Here is a 22,667-nt window from a genome sequence, read left to right as displayed (position 1 = left end):
AAAGTCAGACTGTAATGTGGACTGCAGAAGTCTTCTTTCTCGAAAATAACACATTTTACCCAGAATGCATTTTTTTTACTGTTGTAATGAAAAAAAACAGGATGTTACTGTCAGAATATGGCTGTTTTTACAGCAATTTGTAACAGTGCACTTCTTATGCATATGTTGTTTTCCTAATAAAATAAATGTAATATATATATATAGCCTATGTTGTTCTTTACAATTCAAATGTTCATTTTCACTTCAAATATACAAAATCATACACTCAATTTTTCTGTCAATATAGAATTCTGAATCCTTCCAAAATAATCTCGAGTAAATACAATGAAAAAAAGATGCTAAATAGTTTGTTTTTCTTGACCACAACAAAATTCAACCTTGCTAACCTTCTGTAAGCAGTGACGTCCAAATGTTATTATTATTATTATCATTATGCAAACATTACACAAATACATAAAGGACAGAACAGACGAAACTTTTACAGGAAAAAAAAAAAACTATAAGAAATAACAAAACATCACACCTTGTAAAGTTTTACATACAAAAATAAATACATACGGACAAATAACAAAAACAAATAAAGAAATAATAATAATAACTTAAAATGAATGAATAAAATAAAGATAATAATAATAATAATAATATTGACGTCCAAACGTACGCGATAGCGTCAGGAGAAGACGCCCCGGCACGTCGCGCACGCAGCGGAGCGGAGCACTGCGGGGGACACAGCGGCTGTTGCTCGGGGATGATGTAATGTTGCTCCGGATGGCGGTGTGCGCCAGGCTCTGCGGAGCGGGACAGTCGCGGCGCTGCAGGCGGCGGCAGAGGCGCAGCCAGCCGCATCAGGACAGCGACTCCGACATGGACGAGGAGGAGGAAGAGGAGAGGGTCGTGGGCAAAGCGAAAGACGAGCCCGATGGCGGCAGCAGCTGCCAGAGCAGCGGAGCAGGTGGACTCGGGTCTGGGGCCTCTGCCTCGGCCTCCGCGGGGCCACCACACCCGCAGTCGCTGCTGGAGCTGCCGCCGGAGATCCTGGTGGAGATCTTCTCCTCTCTGCCCGGCGCTGCGCTGCCCAACCTGGCGCTGGTGTGCAAGAAATTCAGGCAGATCCTGAACACGGAAACGATCTGGAGGAGGAGATGCACAGAGGGTAATAATGGCTGCTAACTTACACAAAACACAGCGGCCTTCTGCTTACACTCGATACTGATGAACACTTTCATAACGTTATTATATATATATATATATATATATTATTTAGTCATATAGCAGACGCTTTTATCCAAAGCGACTTGCAAATGAGGACAACAGAAGCAATTGTAGTATTAAAACAACTAAAAGCAGATCCAAAACTAAAAGCTAAAACTTTATAAATACTAACGTTACCTATAAACATTTTAAAAATAAATAAATTAAATAAAAATGACAAATGCATACAACAAAATTTTAAATGAAACATTTAAGAAATCATTAAAGAACAAAAGGTATAAGAGTATAATAATGATTCTAACATAACACCAAGCCAAACACCAAAAGAAAACATAAAAAAACATACAGATATATAAATACACATTTATAAATGCAGTATCATTTCCATTTAGTTTGTTGAAGTATTAAAATAACTCAAATAAAACTAAAACTTAATAAAAGACCTATACAGACATAATAAATTCAGACATTATTTAAAATAGATAACAAACACAAATCATGACAGTATAGTTTATCAGTAATCCTAAGAAATAACACTACAAACACACATGCTAAAAACTACAACTTACACATGGTAAGAAATGTTATAAAAACTGAAATAGAAGTGAAACGAGTAGAAATAGGAGAAATAAAAAGTGATACTTCTATCCTTTGCCGGTGGCCGATGGTCTTCACACAAGCGCTGCCACGGTAAACTAAGCTTTTTTTATACCCATCTAACAAAATACTAATTGAATTTAGCTGAACATACATTCCTTATTTTTCCACAACAAATGACCAAGCGAGCGCAGACACTGACAAGATACACGAGACAGAACGAGACCAAACACGACATCAGCACGTCTCCACACAGTAAACATATGTGTGTATATATATATATATATGTATGTGTGTGTGTGTGTGTGTGTGTTTAAAATATGCACGTTTAAAGTTTATTAAAATATATAATAAAACCATGTTAAAATGTAATTTGTACAATGACTTGAATATATATAGTTTCTAAATCAAGTTTTGTTTTTGTTGTGAGGCTTCAAGCCTTTAATTCAATAATATCTAGGTGGTGTAAGATATTATTATTATTATTTTAAAATTATTTTATTTACCAAAAATTATTTCATAAAATTATTTTTTATTATTAAAGATAAATTTGACAATTTTGATAACGTTTGTATACAGGAAGCCATTTGGTTCAGCTCAGAGTCATATACACTCATGTAATCATTTATAGAATTGTATGATGTTTACAGAGTCATTGAATTTTTTGTAGAAAATTATATATATGTTTTTAACGTTTGTCAACATCATTAACACAGAATACATTTGATTTCTTCTTTTCATGACACCTCCTTGTCTTTGATCTGTGATGGTAAGTCGTTAGAGTGGCCTGAGTTTTAGTGCTCTGGTTGATTGATTCATGCACTTTCAAATCAGAAATGCACTGTCTTAAGATCTATTGACCTGCCAACGTAGACAGCATTTTTAGGCATTATAGGCAGGCTTTTAAAACCCTTAAAAGGCTGTCTAGATAGACGGCTCAAAAGGTTTTCAGATGCAATAGTCGCAAAAAATGAACATAAATTTGAGTTAATGTTTGCCTGTCAGCGTGTTGCTGTGGAATGAAATGCGTTACTTGAACTTGGTGCAAAAGGCAAGGGATTGGCCAAAAGCTCTTGTGGGAAACATCTGATAACATGTTCTCAGATGTGTTAATGACATTTAGGTGACCCCATTAGGGTGTAGTTTGCCTTATCTCAGGTCTAACAGTCATTACACCACCATCTGTTTAACAGGCTTCAACACCACTGAAGCAATAGAATCAAGTAGAATACAGTAACTCAGAAAACTTGCATGTTGTGTTGATCATCAGCTTAAAGGATTGAAACTGTTAGCATTCAATTGTATTCTGAACTGAAAGACACTAAAGAGACATGTTTTTGATCCAGGTAGATTGTGTTCTGTGCTGGTGCAGTCTGTCATCAGTTTTTCTCTTCTGGCAGAATTCGGGATGAGAGATGACCTGCGGAAGATGGAGATCGTGGGCATGTCGAGCCGAGATCTGTATGTGAAACGTAAGTAAAACTACTGTAACCACAGAAAGCACCTGTCGTGTCAGTTCATATGAATTAGAATCCTCTGCAGTGAATGGGTGCCGTCAGAATGAGAGTCCAAACAGCTGAGAAAAACATCACAATAATCCACACCACTCCAGTCCATCAAAAAGTCCATCTCCTGTTGTCCTCTCACATCAGAATCCACCAACATATTTGTTCAGAACGGTTTTGGACTGTTTTTGCTTGTAAACAGAGCTTGATCTGTGCAGATTTCTGTTCTGATTCAGACAAGATGACTTTTTCTCTGCAGAAAGCGTTATTATGGATAGAGCCAGTTTAACGCAGGTTTTCATTTCATAAGATGTTAATTGATGGACTGGAGTGGTGTTTTTATCAGCTGTTTGGACTCATTCTGACGGCACCCATTCACTGCAGAGGATCCATTGGTGAGCAACTGCAAATTATTTTTGGGTGAACTATTCCTTTAATTTTTTCATGTGATGTTTCTATTTTATATTATTTCAGATTTATTGTATTTACCAAAGTAAACATTAACAATTGTTCAGACAAACAGGTAACTGATTATAATCAACTTCAAATTTGTAAAAAAAATAAAAAAGATCCTGACCAATTCATGCATATCACTATGTGTGTGTGTGACGTCTCTTTAAGTGCCCTTTAGACTTTAACTGAAAACTCGGATCTGTTTGTTAATGTAATGGGGTGAAGCAACAGCATTACGTGTCATTTTCTCAATGCATTTTACATTTACTTCAGCTCACAAAACACATTTTATGTTCAGTTACACCTACCTTGTTTGGTTTGTTTATCTGTAGAGGAAGTTTAGTAACAATGTTTGTTTCAACCAAAAATATTTCAGCAGGTGAAAACATGCTTATAGAGAAAGATTCCTCAGAAGTCAGTGTGGTATTTGTGTATAATTCAGTTGATTTAAAAGTGTGGATATGCAACATAAAATAAATATTATCCTCCGACGTGACACACAAACTGCAAACAAAACACTTCTCACTCTCCCAGCCCTGTACACATTCATTTTCTCCGGCATATGTGAGTGTGGTTCTCACTCTGCCTTGTGACTCTCTCCTCTTCCTGTGGCGCACTCACCTGCGTACCTGTCCAGGTGTGAACCCGCAGGTGAAGTCGGGACGCTTTATGAAGCTCCTCCCTGATTATGAGCATATGGACTATCGGGACGTGTACACACACTGTATGTACTGGCCGTGTGTGAAGGCTTTGTGGTGGAGGAACCAAATCACTGCCTGTCAAGCTGCTGGTTGAAGATGCTCTTTGCTACTGACGTTTTGTTCCAGGTTCATTGAGTTCAAGTAGAACTGCCAAACATGGTATCAATTAAGACCATATAGTAATATTTTTATTAAAGGGTTACTCCACCCCGGGTTTGGAACGACACGAGGGTAAGTGATTAATGACAAAATTTTCATTTTGGGGTGGAGTAACCCTTTAATGAAAATATTACTGACTCGTTCCTTAGTTTGCAAAATAAAAATAAAAAACAAGCAGAGTGTAACAGTACACAGTATGCATTGTGCAGGACATGCAGTGGAAATCTGTGTGGCAAGATAAAAGTACATATTGTTTTTGAAAGTGTGATAGTGTAATACATTACAATAAAATCAAAAATTACAACAAAATAAAAATTACGATTAAGTCTCTGTAAAGTTGCAAACCTAGTAACGGAATATGCAAATATATATTTTGCGCAGTATGCAGAAGTATATCAAAAAGCAACTGTTTAAATCCAGATGTAGGATTTTTCAGTAAGTCATAATCAGAAGTTTATCTATCTTGAACAATAGTCCCACCAAAGAGACAATTTAGAGAACTTTAGATTTCAAATACCACATTTTTGTATGGAAGTATTAATATAAACTGACTAAAAACGTCCACTGTAAATGAGAAACGAGCTAAAATGATTTTCTTTTAGGGATTTATGAGGATTGGTACATGGGGTTTTAATTGTACAGCTCATTTCCTTTATTTTTACATTTAGAATATTTTTTATATCTAGATTATTAATCTTCATATTAATAATTTAATAACACTCAAATTTAGCAAATCTCAAAATGACTGAAATCTCAGACTGTACATCTTTGTTGTGATGCATAAATTTACTTGTAACATTTAAAATGTTTTTTTTTTTTTTGAATAGCCATTTTGTTACCCAGTCATAAAATTAACATAATTTGTATTTTTAAATATTTATATTTTATTATACAATTTTTATTTTTTTTTATTCCAGTTTCCAGTATTTTTAATTAAATATTTAAGTATTTTATCTTAAAATGTATTTAAAAAATTAAGTTTAGGTGTTTCTGTGATGTGCTTTTGTCAATTTTATTAGTTTTTATTTTTTTTTTAAGTTTTTTTCATGTTTTAGTCATTTTAGTACTTCAAATCCAGTTTATTTCAAAGCAATATTTAAATTTTTTGGTAGATTTTCATCTAGAATCTTATTATTTCGGCTTTATTTCAATAACCGAAAAGCATTTTTAATAGTTAAGTAGTTTTAGTATAAAAATTACTTCTAAATCACTACTTTCTGTCACAGATTCTTAACTTATGAACGTGGAACATTCCTTTAAGGCTGAATCCCAAATTGCATATTTCTACTACACTATAAAAGTGTTTACTTCACTGGTGATGGAACGTGCACACTTTTGATGTACTTTTCTATGCAGTATGCATATAGTTGCATTGCTACCTAATTGCTGAATTCATTACATTATTACTTTTAGTTTTATATTGACATTCTGTTTTGGCATCACATTCCCTGCCAACTTGAAAACTCTTCTGTAACCCAAGGATTTGTGGCTAATATTAGCCACAAGCATATGTTATTCCACTGGAACCTTTACTAAATGCTGCAATTTGGAATGCACGGATGCTAATTGTTTAGTATGCAAATTGGGACACAGCCTTGGTTTGGGACAGACTGATGTGACAGCAGCACAAGGGCAGCTTCTGCCGAGTGTGAGCACACCTGTGTGTCCTGCATGCGTGTGTGTGATCGACACAGGCTGGCAAGGGTGCAGACGACTGCAGCTGCGCTAACATCAGCTGACTGTGTGTGAGATGCACATGAGTAAAAGTGACCGAACGTGGGTAAATATTATCCCTCTAAGTTGTTGCATGACAGATAAGTTGCATATACTCACACACTCAACATGCATTCATGAGTTCATGCCCCAAGCGATATAATCCTATCTAACGTTCTTGGTTCTGGGTTTGTTACGTGTGTTGTGTGCTGTTGTGTGGTATTTTAACGTCATGTACTTCTTTTGCAGTGTTACATCCCTATAGACACATCCTGGGTCTCTGGCAGCCTGATATCGGGCCCTATGGAGGACTACTGAACGTGGTGGTAAGATCACACAGAAAAAAATGAGCAAATGCAAAAAGATGATATTGGTGGAAAATTACATAAATGAATTGTAATAATTCAAATACAAAACACTTACGTATTGTGAAGATGATTATGGTGATGAATATCATTATATTAACACAGTATAGCTGTATTGGGACATACTACTATGCAATAAAATGTTAACATAGGAAAAAAGGTATATAGAAATATTTAAAAAGCATGACAAAATGACTACAATAAATAAACATACTAAAGTAACTACTTAGTTAACTACATTTTCCTGTTGTTTTTTTTAAACAGACAGCATTTGCCTTTTGCTGGTCATTTGAGTACATATTAGCTAAATAGCTTTAACGTTGCTAGCTTATAGCCTTAGCATTCATCATGTAGCTTCTAGCATACAGTAGCTAACTACAATTTCACATGTTTTACTCTAGAAAATGTAGCTACGAGCTACATAATTTACTTGCACTTCAGATTTTAAAAGTATATAAAAACTGTAACTTGTAGATAATTAAGATTAATCAAATAAAAAGCCACTTAAGTGAACTTGAAGAGCGTTCACTTTCATTACTGTTTTTAGAGCAGTACACTTTTAAAAAGTTAATTTTGTCATTTCAAATGACAAGATTTACATTAAAGTACATTTTAAAACATGTTTTAATAATCTCTTGTAATTCTTTACAGAAGTTAATTTGTTTCATGTTTTGACTAACAAACCAAAGTACTTGATCTTTTACTGTAACTGTAGTGTGTTATTCTATATCACTTTCAATACATTTTAATTGTTTAAAATTTCAGTTTAATTGTGATAAATGTGTAATTACATGACAGTATATTTCAGTATGAAGTGTATTAAAGTTTAACATAATTGCTTGTCAGTACAGTCAGCAGTACACTTTACCCATATTTACCATTAAATTACATCTACTTAAGTCCTACTTAGGTGGGTCAAAAACATTGAATTTAAAGGGATTGTTCCCCCAAAAATAAAAATTACCTTATGATTTACTCACCCTCAAGCCATCCTAGGTGTATATGACTTTCTTCTTTCAGACGAATACAAGCAGAGTTATATTAAACATGTCCTGGCTCTTCCAAGCTTTTGAATGGCAGTGAATGGGTGTTGAGATTTTGAAGTCCAATAAAGTGCATAAATCCATCATAATAACTGCTCCACACGGCTCTGAGGGGTTAATAAAGTCCTTCTGAAGTGAAATGACATGTTTGTGTAAGAAAAATATCCTATAAGACACAATGTGCAATTGTACTGTATGTAAAACGTGCAACTCTTTCTTGCTTTGGTGATTATTTTAGGTTGACGGGCTGTTCATCATAGGCTGGATGTATTTACCGCCCCATGATCCCCGTGTGGAGGATCCCATGCGTAGACGACCGCTTTTCCGCATTCACATGTGGGAGAAAAACAAAGCCATGGTAGAATGCATGTACGGACACAAGGGCCCTCATAAAGGAGACATTCAGGTAACTCTACCATATTTCTACCACAACAGCTCAATGTGCCATTATATTCCACAAGATATTAACCTTTTTTCTTTCCAGACTGTGAAGAAAGATGAATTTTCCACCAAATGCAACCAAACTGATCACCATCGAATGCCTGGAGGAAGGCAAGAGGTAGGAAACCAGATTGTTAAAGGGATAGTTTACCCAAAAATGAAAATTCTGTCATTAATAACTCACCCTCATGTCGTTCCAAACCCGTAAGACCTTCATACGGGTCTTACGGGTTTTGAACGACATGAGGGTGAGTAATTAATGACAGAATTTTCATTTTTGGGTGAACTTTCCCTTTAAGATTTTGAGATAATCCGCGGCTCTCCTGCAGTTTCTGGATGTACACTGAGCCCCATGTGTTTGTGCAGGAGTTCAGAACGTGGTTGGAGGAGGAATGGGGAAGAACACTGGAGGACATTTTCCACGAGCACATGCAGGAGTTGATCCTCATGAAGTTCATTTACACCAGCCAATACGAGTAAGCCTCCTGCATCGCCGTTCTCACCCAGAATGCGCTAACAGATCCATTTCCTCTTTTCAGTTTTGCGGTCTGGTGCCAGGTGTGTTTAAACATGTGTTTCCTGGTTTCAGTAATTGCCTGACATACCGGCGGATTTATCTGCCCCCGTGCCTCCCTTCAGACCTGCTGCAGCCGGGCCTCTTCAAAGGAACATATGGCAGTCACGGCCTGGAGATCATCATGCTGAGCTTCCACGGCTCCAAGGCCAAAGCCACCAAACTTACCGTGAGTCTGACATCTGAAGATATAGTCTGGAGAGCTTTGATTCTCAGGGAAAACATGAAACTGAGCAAACCTTTACTATTTGAGGCACAGTTAAATGCAAATCAACACCTGTACAATGACGTCTGTCACACTTTCCAGTCAGGTGTAATATCTGGAGTAAATGACAAGGAAAACTTTTGGGGGTTTTTTTGTTGTGTTGTTCAGTCTAAGCATCAAAGCATTCAAGTTTCTGGTCCATAAAGTTAAATCCATAATATAGAATTCATCCAGTTGTTGAATTAGCACAAAATTCTTTTAATACAAAAAAAGCATAATTTATTAATAAGAATGCATACGTTAACAGTGGTTCTATCTTTGGGGACTTTATACATTTAACATTTATGTACTTAAGCAATTCAGTTACAAACTTTTGATGCATAATTTCATCATAAAAAATTAAGAAAAAAAAATCACCTTCCAAAATGTTTTTTATATATATATATATATATATATATATATATATATATATATATATATATATATATAATTTTTTTTTTTTTTTTTTTTTTTTTTTTTTTGTACTACAACTATATTTTATTATTTCTATAAATGATTATTATTCATTACTATGAATAGCTTATGATTTAAATCATAATTTAAAACAATTTTGCCATTTGTGTGTGTGTGTGTGTGTGTGTGTGTGGCAAAATAAATAATACAAGTAAACTTAATTTTTTTTTAGTATTATTTAAATTTTATTTTATAAAGTATTGTAGTTCATAGTTTAAAATAAATAGTTATTATTACTATTATTAATTGCATATTATATTTTGGACAAAATAAACAAAACATTTAAATACACAATTTATTTAAAACATTTAATTTTAACTATTACTATTATTATTATTAGTCATTACTATGAATAGCTTATAATGTAAATAATCATAATAAAAACAATTTAGTTATTTGTGTGTGACAAAAACAAGTAAATTACCTTTTTTATTATTAAAATATTTTTTATAATATATAAATGATTACTATAGTACTGTAGTTCATAGTTTTAATAGTTTATTATTAATATTAACTGTATTTTTGTATTAGGCAAAATAAATAAAAATAAATTTAAATGCAAGGAAATAATTTGTTAGTATTTATTAAAATGAAAATGTGTATACACAAAATAATTGTTGTAAATTATTAGTGTATAATTGAAATTTTAATAATAATGTGTACAAAGCAAATACAAGCAATGTACACTTTTGTTGGCAGATGATTTTTGTTATTAATGTATTTCAATATTGTCTCAGAAAAAGCAGAAAAATACATTGTAAATAAATTACATACATTACAAATGAACAAATTTTCAACTCCACATTTAAACAAACCTTACATTTATTTAAAAGTAAAAGTTCAAATTAAGGCTCAAACAACGCCTATAGTATGCGTGATTTAGCGTGTTCATCAGCTCATTGTTTGTTTTTAGGGTGACCCCAATGTCCCAGCAGGTCAGCTGACGTTAGAAGTCGACCTGAATCGTCCAGTGCGTCTGCCGGACCTGGAGCTCCAGCGGAGCATGGAAGAGCTCTCTCGCCTGGTGCTGGGGGTGCACGAGGAAGCCCAGAGGGCTCCACAGGCCCAGGACGCCCCATCAGAGGCGGTGGAGACGACGAAGGGCTCAGATTCGGCTCCTCCTGCTGGAGCGGAGGATGTGGAGCCCGCGGGAGCTGCCGCACCTGAAGCGCAGCCGTTTGTGTTGCCTCTAGGAGTCATGGCCCGTAATGAAGTGTATCCTCGCACCTGCAAGACGAGGTGAGTCTGCTACTGTACATCTTCTTATAGTAATGTAGACATTACATGATGCTTGTTCAATCAGGCATACATCAGGTTCAGCTTTAGATTTTAACAGTACTTATAGTTTTATATTGCCTTTATTTGTTTTATTATTATTAAATAATTCATTATACATAATTATATTTTATAAAATAGGTATACGATAATTTATTTAAATCAATTACCAAATTTAATTTGTTAAACTAAATTTTATACAGTTTGTTTGTCTATTAAAATTAAATATAATTTATGAAAATGATATATTTTATAATTATATATTATATATTTGTTTTATAACTATTAATATGTAATATTAAATATGAAAATTAAAAATGATATGAATACATTTTAATACAGAAATAATAGACAGCAATTAAATGAAACGCTTAAAGGTGCCATAGAATGAAAAACTGTCTTTACCCTGGCATATTTAAATAATAACAGTTCTGTACATGGAAATGACATACAGTGAGCCTCAAACACCATAGTTTCCTCCTTCATATGTAAATCTCGTGATTAAAAAAGACCACTGAAAAACAGGCGAATCAGAACATAACACCGACTGTGACGCAACAGTCGGGATCAGTACGCCCCCAACATTTGCATAAACCCGCCCTTGTTCTAAGCCGGCCGAACCATCAGAAGCTCTGCAGGTATTGTAAATAAACAAGCCCGGACAACAGCGAAAATAACAAAATAAATGTTATGTTCCAGGCCGTGCAGGGGGTGTGAAGTGCAGGGATGGGTTGGTGTCTGTATTCAGAAAGGCACAGAAAGCAAATAACGCGAGCCACTAAAGGGACATGGTTAGCTCCTTGCTAGCGGTAGCCTGTTACAGTACATAAGATTTCACTCTCAGTAAGGAGAGATGAGGATGATGGCGAATGACTTACAGATCCTGAGCACCACTGACAAGCATCTGATCTTGTGAAATGTGTAGTAAGTACTGTTGCTCCATAATGTAAACATAGTTTGTGTGATCGCGTCTCTTTAAAGTGAACTATAACGCGATCGATGGATCGTTCAAAAGCAGTTTCAATGCCTCGCATATTAATAACGGCTCCCTGATGCCCGCGTTTATATACAGTATAATTACCCGACGATATAACTGCGAGAGAAAGTATTTAAATATATATTTTCCTCCCTGTGCTTCCTTATTGCTGATGAGCCGTACTGTGAAACAGCCAATCAGAGCAGAGCTCATTATTATTCATGACCCTGCCAAATAAGCCAATAACAGACCGTTTCATTCTAGGGAGAAATCCTAGGGTTGTAAATGGACATGTAAAATCGTTTCTGGAGATTTTTTGCCCTTACCTAAGCCACATACCTTCTGTGTAGATATCAGAGAACAATTTAAAATACTGTATCAAATGCATTCTATGGCACCTTTAAAATAAATGTCATCAGTTTAAGTTAATGAATAATTATATAGTACTATAAAAAGATATAAAATAGACAAGAAAATGATTTAAAATGTGACGTAATATTAAAAATTATTTCATTTTAAAATGACACTAGGCTTTTTTTAAATTATGCATGTATATAATTTGTCATTTATTAACATGTCTATTAATTGATTTAATAGACATTAAAATGAATAAAATATTTTCCTTTCTATATTTTTATAAAACAGTCAACTAAAATGAATGTTTATTTTGAAGTGTGTGTATATTATATTATTGACACATATACTTTAAACATTTGAGTTAACTTGTAATTTTTTTTTTTTAAATTCTAACTTTTTAAACTTTTTATTTAAATGAAACATCTTAATGTAAAATTAAAGTACAATTGAAAATGATTTAAAATATAATACATATGAATTTTTTATTATTTTTAGATTAATGAAAAAAATACATTTGTTTAATTATAATATGGATTTCCTTTGTGTTTCAGTTTTTATGGAACAGGCCTGATTGCCGGCCACGGCTTCACGAGTCCAGAGCGCACGCCAGGTCTGTTCGTGCTGTTCGATGACGACCGCTTTGGCTTCATCTGGCTGGAGCTTAAGTCCTTCAGTCTGTACAGTCGGCTGACCGACCAGCTGTGCCACGCTCAGGCCCCCAGCATGGAACACTTCGAGGCCATGCTCCGCAACATGCAGTCATGGACATCCTGATAGCAAACCTCACACTACCTTTCTCATCAGGCACATCCTCTGGTATTACGCTCTGCACCGTCAGGGTCCTCCCTGCTGACACACACACATACGCACTCCTGCTCGCATCCGCACAGGTGTATTTAAGCCACATGCACATGCCATACAGTTTTATTATATTAGGCCTTTCTTATCAGCTTTTTAATTAATTTATTTTTGTAACCTGGAAATGGCGATGAAGATGACAACAATGTGAAAATTTGCCCATATACTCAGCTGAGCGTGCCTCTGATCTTCAGACTCTGAAATCCTGTGGTTTTGTGCTTTAGAAATGATCTTAGAAGCGTTTGTCCTCAATGTGGCAACATCTGCGGTTGCTTTTAAATGATTTTATTCGGTTTATTTGTAAAAAGTCCACACGGTATTTGGAAATGCTTCCATTTTTTTTCCGTCAGCACTCACTGAAATCGAATGACTTCCAGCCGCTTTGTCGCTGCAAATGTTGTCAGTTTTATCACTCCATAATGCATCCATTTAATATGTACGCTAAAAACGCCAAATTTTCTTATTTAAAGGAATAGTTCACACAAAAATCTAAATTTGCTGAAAATGTACTCAATATGTAGATGAGTTTTTCTTCATCAGATACATTGAAATTTAGCATTACATCACTTGTTCACCAATGGATCCTCTGCAGTGAATGGGTGCCGTCAGAATGAGAGTCCAAACAGCAGATGGTTTAAACTTAAATCATCTTTATGATGGATTTGTTTCTTAAAACATGCAGCTTTTCACTTCACCTGATGTTAATTGATGTATTGGAGTGGTGTGGATTATTGTGATACTTTTATCAGCTGTTTGGACTCTCATTCTGACGGCACCCATTCACATTCACACAAAGGGATGTAATGCTAAATTTCTCCAAATCTGTTCTGATGATGAAACAAACTCATATACATCTCAAATGGCCTGAGGGTGAGTCAATTTTCAGCAAATTTTCATTTTTGGCTCAACTTTTTCTTTAATTTCCATCTATCATACTGTTCAATTTCCAAGCGAATTGGTTAGCCACCCAATTTTACGACCATGACGACTGTCTCATTTTCACATGATCGTGATTCTGTTCCTTTAGCTGTGCAGCTCTCTTCCAAGTGCTCTTCCCTACACAGCGTAGACATTTATCGGAGGCAGAATTACTCCGGCTATACTTTTGTATTTGACTGCAGCATTACTAGCATTTGAAAATGAAAAAAAAAAAAAATGAAGTCATTATAATGTAAAGTGAATATATATGTAAATGCATTGAATATTTAAACATTTATCAATATATTTCAGCTTTGTTTTAGGGATGATTGTATATATGATCGATGAACTAATTTAAGTATATCGCCTGTGTTTACAACCTCTGAGTTGTGATAATTGTTTTAAATATAATATTCTCTAAGAATTGGCCGTTTACGTGGACTGATATCCTACAACTATTGATTTTATTCCAAATCAAATGTAATTTTCAGCTGTTTATATTGGCTCATAACTATTTGAATCATATTTCAAAGCATTTATGTAATTAATAACTTAAAGTCTACCCTATTGACTTCAGTTTCTCACTTCCCAATGGATAAAATCAAGTTTTGCCCCCTTTATCATCATGATTCACAGATGATTTTAGGTCGACTTCAAATCTGAGTTTCTCTCCCATCATTTATATATAATGATAATTTAGCAAAGCATTGTGCCTGAAACTGTAATTTATACATTTGTGTTGTACATTTGTAATTTCCTTATTTTTAATTTTGTAATTGTATTGAAAGTAAAACACGAGGTGTCAGTAAGTGTCATCATTTTGTGCATCAAAACAGCTCCATTAGTGAGTCGAGCATCCAATACAGGTGTTTGTATTTGATGTTAATCTGCTGTTTGAAAATCAGAATATTGTCAATAGTTGAATTATTGTCATCCATGTAAATTTGCCAGTTAGAAAATCTCAAAGCGCAAATTCATGACTATAATGCACCCGTTGCATTCAAATTCAGGGAGGTTTGCAGCTTTAGATTTCATTTGTACTCAATAAAATGGAGGAAAAACTTGAATGTTGTCCGACTTTTATTTTTAAGTGCAAAACAGATCAGTTAAAAGTTAGTTACATTTATGTCACATGATCAATTTGTTAATTTTTCTATCAAATTTGAGCTTCAGCTCTAAAATACACTGTGCCTTTTTGATTTTCTTAGTTTAGGTATTTAAATTCTCAAGTTAATTTCTAAAAAAAAAAAAAAATGTTTTTTTTTTTTTTTTACAGTTCTAAGTGCTCTGTTTTCTCTCGGTCTCGACGTATGAGATCTGGAAGAGTCTTGGTCATGAATGCGTAGTGTTTTCTCTTCAGGTTCTTCCCAGTTTTCTGCTCCAGTCCAATGCCGAGATACTCTGCCTCATCCTCATATTCAGGCCAGTGTGTCAGACCCGGACCATTCGGAGACCTGCCGGTCCAAAAACAGCCGTATTAGAGTGCAGAAATTATGTTTTGTTCTTCTACAAAAACAAATGGACCGATATTTTACCCGGTGCGTGCAAAGTTCCCCCAGTATCCCATCACAGTCCTGCACAGCTCTTCCTCTTCCTTTGTGAAAGGAGCTGAAACATTGAACCATTAAATGATGATTCAGTGGTTATTTAAACTCGTTCAGAGACGGTCAGTGTCAGTGAAGGATGTGTTTGTGATGACGAGTTTTACCGGCTGCTTTGAGGTGGGCTTTAGCGAAGCAGGTGCCCTGGATGAAGAACAGTTCATCTGTGTGGTCGACGCCAACAAAGCTGGGCCTGTTCTTCTGGATCATACTGGGAGGATGCTGGAACTCGTACAGGTAAACCGGCGCTCCTGAGGCTACAATCACAACAGCACACCTTTTAAACAAGTGAAAATGATACATAAGATTTAAAGGGCTAGTTCACCCAAAAATGGAAACTGTCATCATCACAAAAGGATTAACAATGCATATTATTTTCACAGCCTTCTTTGATCATATTTACCAAGGGTGCACGATTGAGCCTTGAACTTGGGGGTCTCGCGAGATGGCCCAGGGAGCACTAGCCAGGCTCCCAGAGGCCATGCAATTGGAACCAGAGGAACCACAGACGTACCCCGCAGTGGGGCAGCAAGGCGGAGCACAGGGAACCGACACGGAAAGCACAGCGCCCCAAAGTGGGGTCTGAGTGTACGCTGCAGCCTGTAAGCTTTGGCCGTAAGCATGGACAAGAACTTACAGGCCTTGAAAAGGAGAAGTAGATTACCCTGCCAGGCAGCAGCGCTCTGCGGGCACAACTGCATTGCAATAGCACGTTTGACTGGGGTGGATCTCCACGTACACAGTGGCCACTCCGCCATTGAGGGTAGTGAGGGTGGAAGCACTGGCTCAGTTTTGGGCAGAGTAGGGTGACCCGCATGACCTAGTGACCTCTTCATGCACTTCCCGGGAAGAAAGGTACTGGGGATGGACACTGACGGTCAGTGTGCAGCACCCCAGATACCATTTCTCTAGCCTCGAATGTTCAGGAGATGGTGAAGGCCACAACTCGAGCCCGACACTCTCAGCAGCCCAGGGAAAGCATAGCTGTCAGCTCTGGGTCTGACTCGGTCAACGCTACTTTCCTCGAAGGGGCAACGCAGCTGAGTCTTCATCCCTGGAGGACACTAGTTCACCCTCCGATGCAGCGATCGACATCCGATCCAACAACCGGAGCCCCAAATAAGACACTGACACCCCCGTGAGAAGGACCAGCAACGTCATACAGAAACTCCACAGCTTGCAATGTGCTAGAGGAGCGAAGGGCCCACAGAGATGTACTCGGCAGGGGAGCCCTCACTGTGATCCTCAGGCCACCCTGGCTATTCGCCAAAGTAGTCCTCCCCTGTGAGGAGGAACTAGGTTGGGGAATAGCAGAGGAGACTCCACCTCGTTTGAGGTAGTCGAGTCTTCACCTCAACATTACGATAGTCATCTTCCCGCAATGGAAACATGACTCATCCACGAAAGCCATCTCAGCGTGCTTAAAGCCCAGGTACATGAGATGACGATCATGACTGTCAGGATGGGGCCAGGTAATAACTGCATCCAGAAACACACGGGTGGAATGTTATCTTTAAAAAGATGAAATGTCACAATTGAAAAGAGATTGCGCTTTTCAAGTGCTGAAGCACCCAGAGGAAGGTCGCAGCACAACTGACAGATCGTCACTAATCTGCAAGGTGGAGAAGGCTCGTTTAGAAAGCTGCAGCAGCAGACGATTGCTTTAGAGCACAAATGCTCGGCTTCAAAGGGAAAAGCTGAATGGGCGATTACAATGCAATGTGCAATCCAAATATTGCAAGCCAATGTCCATTGGCTTGTTTTGTTATACTCAAAGATGGTTAGATGGTTCTCGGGCAAGATCCCAATTCGTCAGTCGTTCTGACTTAATGCCGAACGTAAACTGAATGAATGAAGGAAACCTGAATCCATGTGAGTGATCTTAAGTTTTAAATATACTTGTAATGAAATGTTAGTAAATATCATGAAAAAAGTATAAACATAAATTATTAATTCATGTCGTGCCCTTTTCCGAGGGTCGCACCACATGACATTTTACACCCTGAATTAACCTGCCTTGTCAAATGATCTGATATTTTAAGGGATTTATTGATTTTGACACACAGTCATGAGGGTCTTCAGAGGTTCTCTCTATGATATCACTTCCTGTTTTATGTTTTTTCCCTGCATGTTGGTCACACCACATGATTTCATTTAGCAGACAACAGTTTTTCAAATATTTATTATATCTTAACACATCTGCTTCACTGCTTATTTCATTTTCTAAGAACTAATCATGAAAGTTCATGCCAATGCGTTTTCATTTTAAGAATTTCATCCTTTTAATGAGGCTTTTTCTTCATCATGATCCCAAGACAGTTGTATCACCTTGCCGTTTTTGACTTTATCACCCAAAAAATATCAACTGGATGACTTTGTGTATCACATACCCGGTACGAGCAAAGTTTCCCTAGTATGCCATGACAGTTCTACAAAGTTCATTCTCTTCTTCTGAGAGTTCCTCTGAATTAAAACAGAAGGAAAGATATCAAACAGAAAAGGCACTGTATTAATTGTCAGTTGTGATTAAGTATATCAATGAAACTAGATGCAGTCACAAGATGAAGATTCACATGACCAGACAACCATTGCGACATCTGCATGGGGAAATCTTTTGTCCTTTTTCTAAATCTTACTGTTTGTTGTTGAAAACAAGTCATTTCAATGGGATTTCGTATTTTTGGACTTTCTATAAGGATGAAAAATTTCCCTATGCAGATTTCGCAACAGGTTCAAGTTGGTCATGTGAATTCGCTGAGGTGATCAACAGAAAGCTGCTTGATTTGAAAGTAACTCCTGTGTGAGCAGTGAAGCATAACAAAAACCATTTGTTATGTTTCCTAATATTATTTGGGTTGTACCTTTCAGCTTTATATGTCCATCTGCAAAGCAAGAACCAAAAACAAACGCAATTTCATCTGTATGGTCACTTCCAACAAAACTGGGTCTTTTCTTTTGAAGTATACTGGCAGTATGCTGGAATTCATACATGTATATTGGTGCACCAGCGTCTATTAAAGGACAAAATTATAATTATCTTTGAGTATCACTGAAACAGCCTTCTAATAATAAACAGTCATATTTCTACAGCACACTGAACAAACGCTCACCTCTGTGGTAATTTGCCAGTTTGCGAGTTGGGATGTTGAACATAAAGTCCTCCATTATCTCTCAAAAACCATCTCGTATTTTGATTCTGTCAGGGGATGTGCCCTGACAGAAGTCAGGAAATTGAAATAAAACAGGAAATCATATTTATTCATGATGTAGGTATATAGTATTTCATATAAAATACCATTTACTGTAAAATTTACATCACATTTTTAAAAACGATGAATAAATTAAATAAGTTTTACTAAATTTAAGTACTAAAATTACTTCAACTAAAATAAAAAAATACATCTAAATAGATTTAAAAAAAATAAAAATGACAATAGCATAAAACAAAATTACTTGAAAATATAAAAAAAAATGCTCATTCAAAAAATTAATAAACACTATTATACACAGCATGACATATATTGGCCTGGTTTCACAGACAGGGATTAGACTAAAACAGGATTAGGCCATAGTTCAATTAGGACATTTAAGTCATTTTTATAAACATGCTTAGAAAAAAACATTACTGGTGTGCATGTTGAGACAAAACAAAGACACTGGTATATTTTTAGATCAGTCAGTGCAAGTTTATTTCAGTTAAAACAGCTCAGACTTACATTTTAGACTAGGACTAGGCTTAAGTCTTGTCTGTGAAACCGGGGGTTAGTGTCATTAAATTAAAACTTAAATTTATCTTGTCAAAGCCTAAATTTCAGAAAATAATTTTGGATTACAAATCCTTACATGTAAAGACACACTGACTCCTCCAGCAGACTCTCCAAAGATGGTCACTGATCCAGGATCTCCACCAAAGCTGTGGATGTTCTCCTGAACCCACTGAAGAGCTGCAACCTGATCCAGAAGGCCATAGTTTCCTGGCGCATGTTCATCTCCCGTGCTAAAGGGCAGAAGATCATCATACAACCTCATCAGAGACCTTAGACCTCAAAACCACCATCTCAATCACTAATCAGAGAATATCTGATGCATCAAAATGGTCATTCAAACAGATTACATGCAAGTCTGAAGTCCAAAAATGCATGGCCTGATGAAGGAAAACCAAATCTAATGTTTGATACATCGTTGTTTATTGTTTTTCTAATACCTGGAAAAACCTGGAGAGAAAAAGGCTATTAAAGGATATTATATGGAATCATTAGAATTGATTTATTTTATAAATAAACTATTTTTGGTTTTGTTGGATCTTTATATTGACAACAATTAATTTTTACCTGAAAAATCCAAGTAGGCCAAGTCTATATTGAATCAGGACCACAACTACATCCTGATAGGCAGCCAAAACATGTCCGTCAAAAATAGAAGCAGAGCACGAAGAAAAACCTCCAAACCATGACCTGTTGCACCATTACAAAACAACAATATCAAACACTTAGACATATATGCATGAAAATGTAACAAAGCTCATCCAAATCAGTCACACTTACAGGCAACTTGTGATTAGCTCCAGGTTTAGAAGGTGTGTAGACGTTGAGGTAAAGACAGTCCTCTGATGAGTCAGGAACCTCTATGTTCATTGATATACTGGCTACCAAGTCTTCAACTAACTGCTTGTCCTGCAGACACCTGGGACAGACACAGAGGAACAATGTCAAATCTGTCTGTTGAAGCGAAACGGCTGATCTAGAGGTGCATTAGTTTGGTTTAATTCTCACATGAAGGGCTGTTTCGTAGCGTCTCTCACTCCGGCCCATTTCTCTGCAGGCTGTGGAGGAGAAAATCTCAAAGGACCCACGGGCGGCTTGGCGAACGGAAAGCCCAGATAGGAATGAACAACTGTGTCCTTTCCCTTCGCTTTCACATATTCACCCTTCTGGGTCTCACTGTATATTAGGTGGCCTAAACTAGTATGTACTTACATCAAAAAAATTGTATAAATGCACTTTTTGTGTTCATATTGTTTTGCAAAACATTTGAGCTGCTATTGAGGTGGGATACGGGTAAGGTTAGGGACAGGTTTGGTGGTATGGGTAGGTTTAAGGGTGGGTTAAAGTGTAAGGGATGGGTCAATAGAGTAATTATAAATGTAATTACAGAAATTAATTACAGATGTAATTACATAGTGGTATTTTAAAAATATAAGTACAATGTAAAAAGCAAGTATGCACACAATAAGTGCACGTAATGATCAAATGATTAATTTCAATGCAAGTACATAGTAGTTAAGGCCAACTTATATAAAGTGGGACCACAGTATGATTTGCTATTCATTTTCAATTATGTGGCACAGAAATAGAAAACAGCAGTTGGTTGTCCTTCAGATTTCAGACTTTGAATATTTACATTATGACATTTCACATGCTTACAATATTAACTATTAATACATTTCTGTATGCATGTATATATTATACCAACGATTAATCGTGATTAATCACATCAAATTTTTCTTTACATAATGTATGTGTGTGTACTGTGTATATTTATTATGTATATATAAATGCACACACATACAGTATATATTTTTGAAAATATTTACATGTATATATTTATATAATTTTTTATATTATATATAAATATATTTGATATACTTACTTACTTTTGTCATTTAGCAGACGCTTTTGTCCAAAGCGACTTACAAATAAGAAAAAGTAACTAAAACTAAAAAGTTACAACTCTATAAATACTATCTACCCACATATTTAAGAAAATAAAGAAATTAAATAAAATTAACACATGCATATAACAACAACATTTCAATAATAAACATATCAATGAAAAAATTAAATAAAAAGCTACTACTATCCCTTGCCGGTGTCCCTGCCCGGTCGAGTCGCACGGTAGAGTCGATGGTCTTTACACTCTTTGGTCTTCACACTAGGAGGGCTTCACACGACGACTGTCGCGACCGCTGCCGCGGTATAATAACCTTTATTATACCAATCTAACAAATGATCATTTCAATTCAGCTGGACCCACTTTCCTGTTTATCAACTACAAAATGATATATATGATATATATGATATATAAACATAACATATTTTCTAAAATATATACATGCATGTGTTTTTATTTATATATACATAATAAATATACACTGTACACACTCATATATTATGTAAACAAAAACTTTTATTTTGGATGTGATTAATCGTTAGACAGCACTAATATATATATATATATATATATATAAAATTATAGATATTTCTATACATCCTATACTTCATCTGAAACAATGCATTTTATGATAATTATTTTATAATTTGGTTCATTTATTTATTTTTTATTTGCGTTATACATGCTGTACTTCATTTGAAACTATTTTATACATTTGAACTAATTCATACATTTTAATACCACATCTAATTTGATTTGTTTTAATTTAGTGTTAAATTAAATTATATAGATTTTACATTCTATACTCCATCTGAAACCATTTTGTTTATATCAGTTATATTGATTTATTTTACTTTTGATTTGATTGTTTAATCATTTTGATGCATGCATTATAACCTGGTATATAGAAAACTACATTCTCACGACATCTATTTGTAACCTATCCATGTTTTGTGCACTTGTAGGTTGGCTGTTTTGCTGTTGAAGGAGCATCAGTTGAGGCAGGTATTAGGATGCTGGGCTGTACTCAATGATCCGGCTTCTGAGATGAACTGGGCATTGAGAGACACCAGCCTCCAAGATGTGCACATGGGTCCTTTGGTCTTAAATTCAGTTTAATCAAATTTAAATCCATTAAAAGTCCTAAATATCTTAAATGGAATGAGAAAAACCTTGTTTTCCGGAGGTCTTAACTTTGGAGAGAGAAAAACAGGAATTGCAAAATGGCTTAATATGATTTTAAAGGGTTAAGTCCCGTTCAGACCAAGAGCGATAACTTTAAAGATAACTGTTCGTCTGTTTATTCTAAGTGCACTCGTCTGCCACTTTAAATTCTCAAGGTCGTTATATATATATATATATTTATTTAATTATTATTATACTGATTCTGATTGGATGTCAATGTTTTTATCATTCATCAGCTGGAAAAAAATTCATTCTGATTCCAATGATATTGTTTATCATTGTAGCTGTGGTGGAGTCTTCTATTCTTTAATATAAATGCTTTTTATTAAAGGTTTCAAAGTAATAC

At 35.6% G+C, this 22,667-nt stretch overlaps 2 protein-coding genes across 2 annotated transcripts; one reads left to right on the top strand and one right to left on the bottom strand.

Annotated features, from left to right (window-relative positions):
* The first annotated feature begins 678 nt into the window (after positions 1 to 678).
* fbxo31 (F-box protein 31) lies at positions 679 to 14,930 on the top strand. Its single transcript, XM_079414712.1, has 9 exons — positions 679 to 1,153; positions 3,210 to 3,281; positions 6,590 to 6,666; positions 7,987 to 8,154; positions 8,233 to 8,307; positions 8,556 to 8,665; positions 8,779 to 8,932; positions 10,395 to 10,720; positions 12,641 to 14,930. The coding sequence occupies exons 1-9, from the start codon at positions 757 to 759 to the stop codon at positions 12,861 to 12,863; spliced, it is 1,602 nt and encodes a 533-aa protein (XP_079270838.1). The 5' UTR covers positions 679 to 756; the 3' UTR covers positions 12,864 to 14,930.
* Positions 14,931 to 15,056: 126 nt separating this feature from the next.
* On the bottom strand, positions 15,057 to 22,227 carry LOC306868318 (fatty acyl-CoA hydrolase precursor, medium chain-like; the record flags this gene model as incomplete). Its single annotated transcript, XM_079414422.1, has 10 exons — positions 15,057 to 15,319; positions 15,401 to 15,473; positions 15,574 to 15,723; positions 18,328 to 18,477; positions 18,577 to 18,634; positions 19,310 to 19,463; positions 19,798 to 19,920; positions 20,015 to 20,149; positions 20,239 to 20,437; positions 22,164 to 22,227. 10 exons carry the CDS (start codon positions 22,225 to 22,227, stop codon positions 15,136 to 15,138), a joined length of 1,290 nt encoding a protein of 429 aa, XP_079270548.1. The 3' UTR covers positions 15,057 to 15,135.
* Between the last annotated feature and the right edge of the window lie 440 nt (positions 22,228 to 22,667).

The sequence above is a fragment of the Barbus barbus genome (assembly GCF_936440315.1).
Source record: "Barbus barbus genome assembly, chromosome: 50".
Taxonomy (NCBI): domain Eukaryota; kingdom Metazoa; phylum Chordata; class Actinopteri; order Cypriniformes; family Cyprinidae; genus Barbus; species Barbus barbus.
The sequence above is the reverse complement of the archived record's forward strand: the minus strand, read 5'-3'. Positions and strand labels throughout refer to the sequence as shown.

Excerpts from the sequence above, each read along its gene's own strand:
- fbxo31 (XM_079414712.1), top strand. The coding sequence starts at position 757 with ATGTTGCTCCGGATGGCGGTGTGCGCCAGGCTCTGCGGAGCGGGACAG. Across the intron at positions 8,933-10,394 it reads CCAAAGCCACCAAACTTACC|GGTGACCCCAATGTCCCAGC; the intron begins GTGAGTCTGACA and ends GTTTGTTTTTAG. Across the intron at positions 10,721-12,640 it reads CCTCGCACCTGCAAGACGAG|TTTTTATGGAACAGGCCTGA; the intron begins GTGAGTCTGCTA and ends TTTGTGTTTCAG.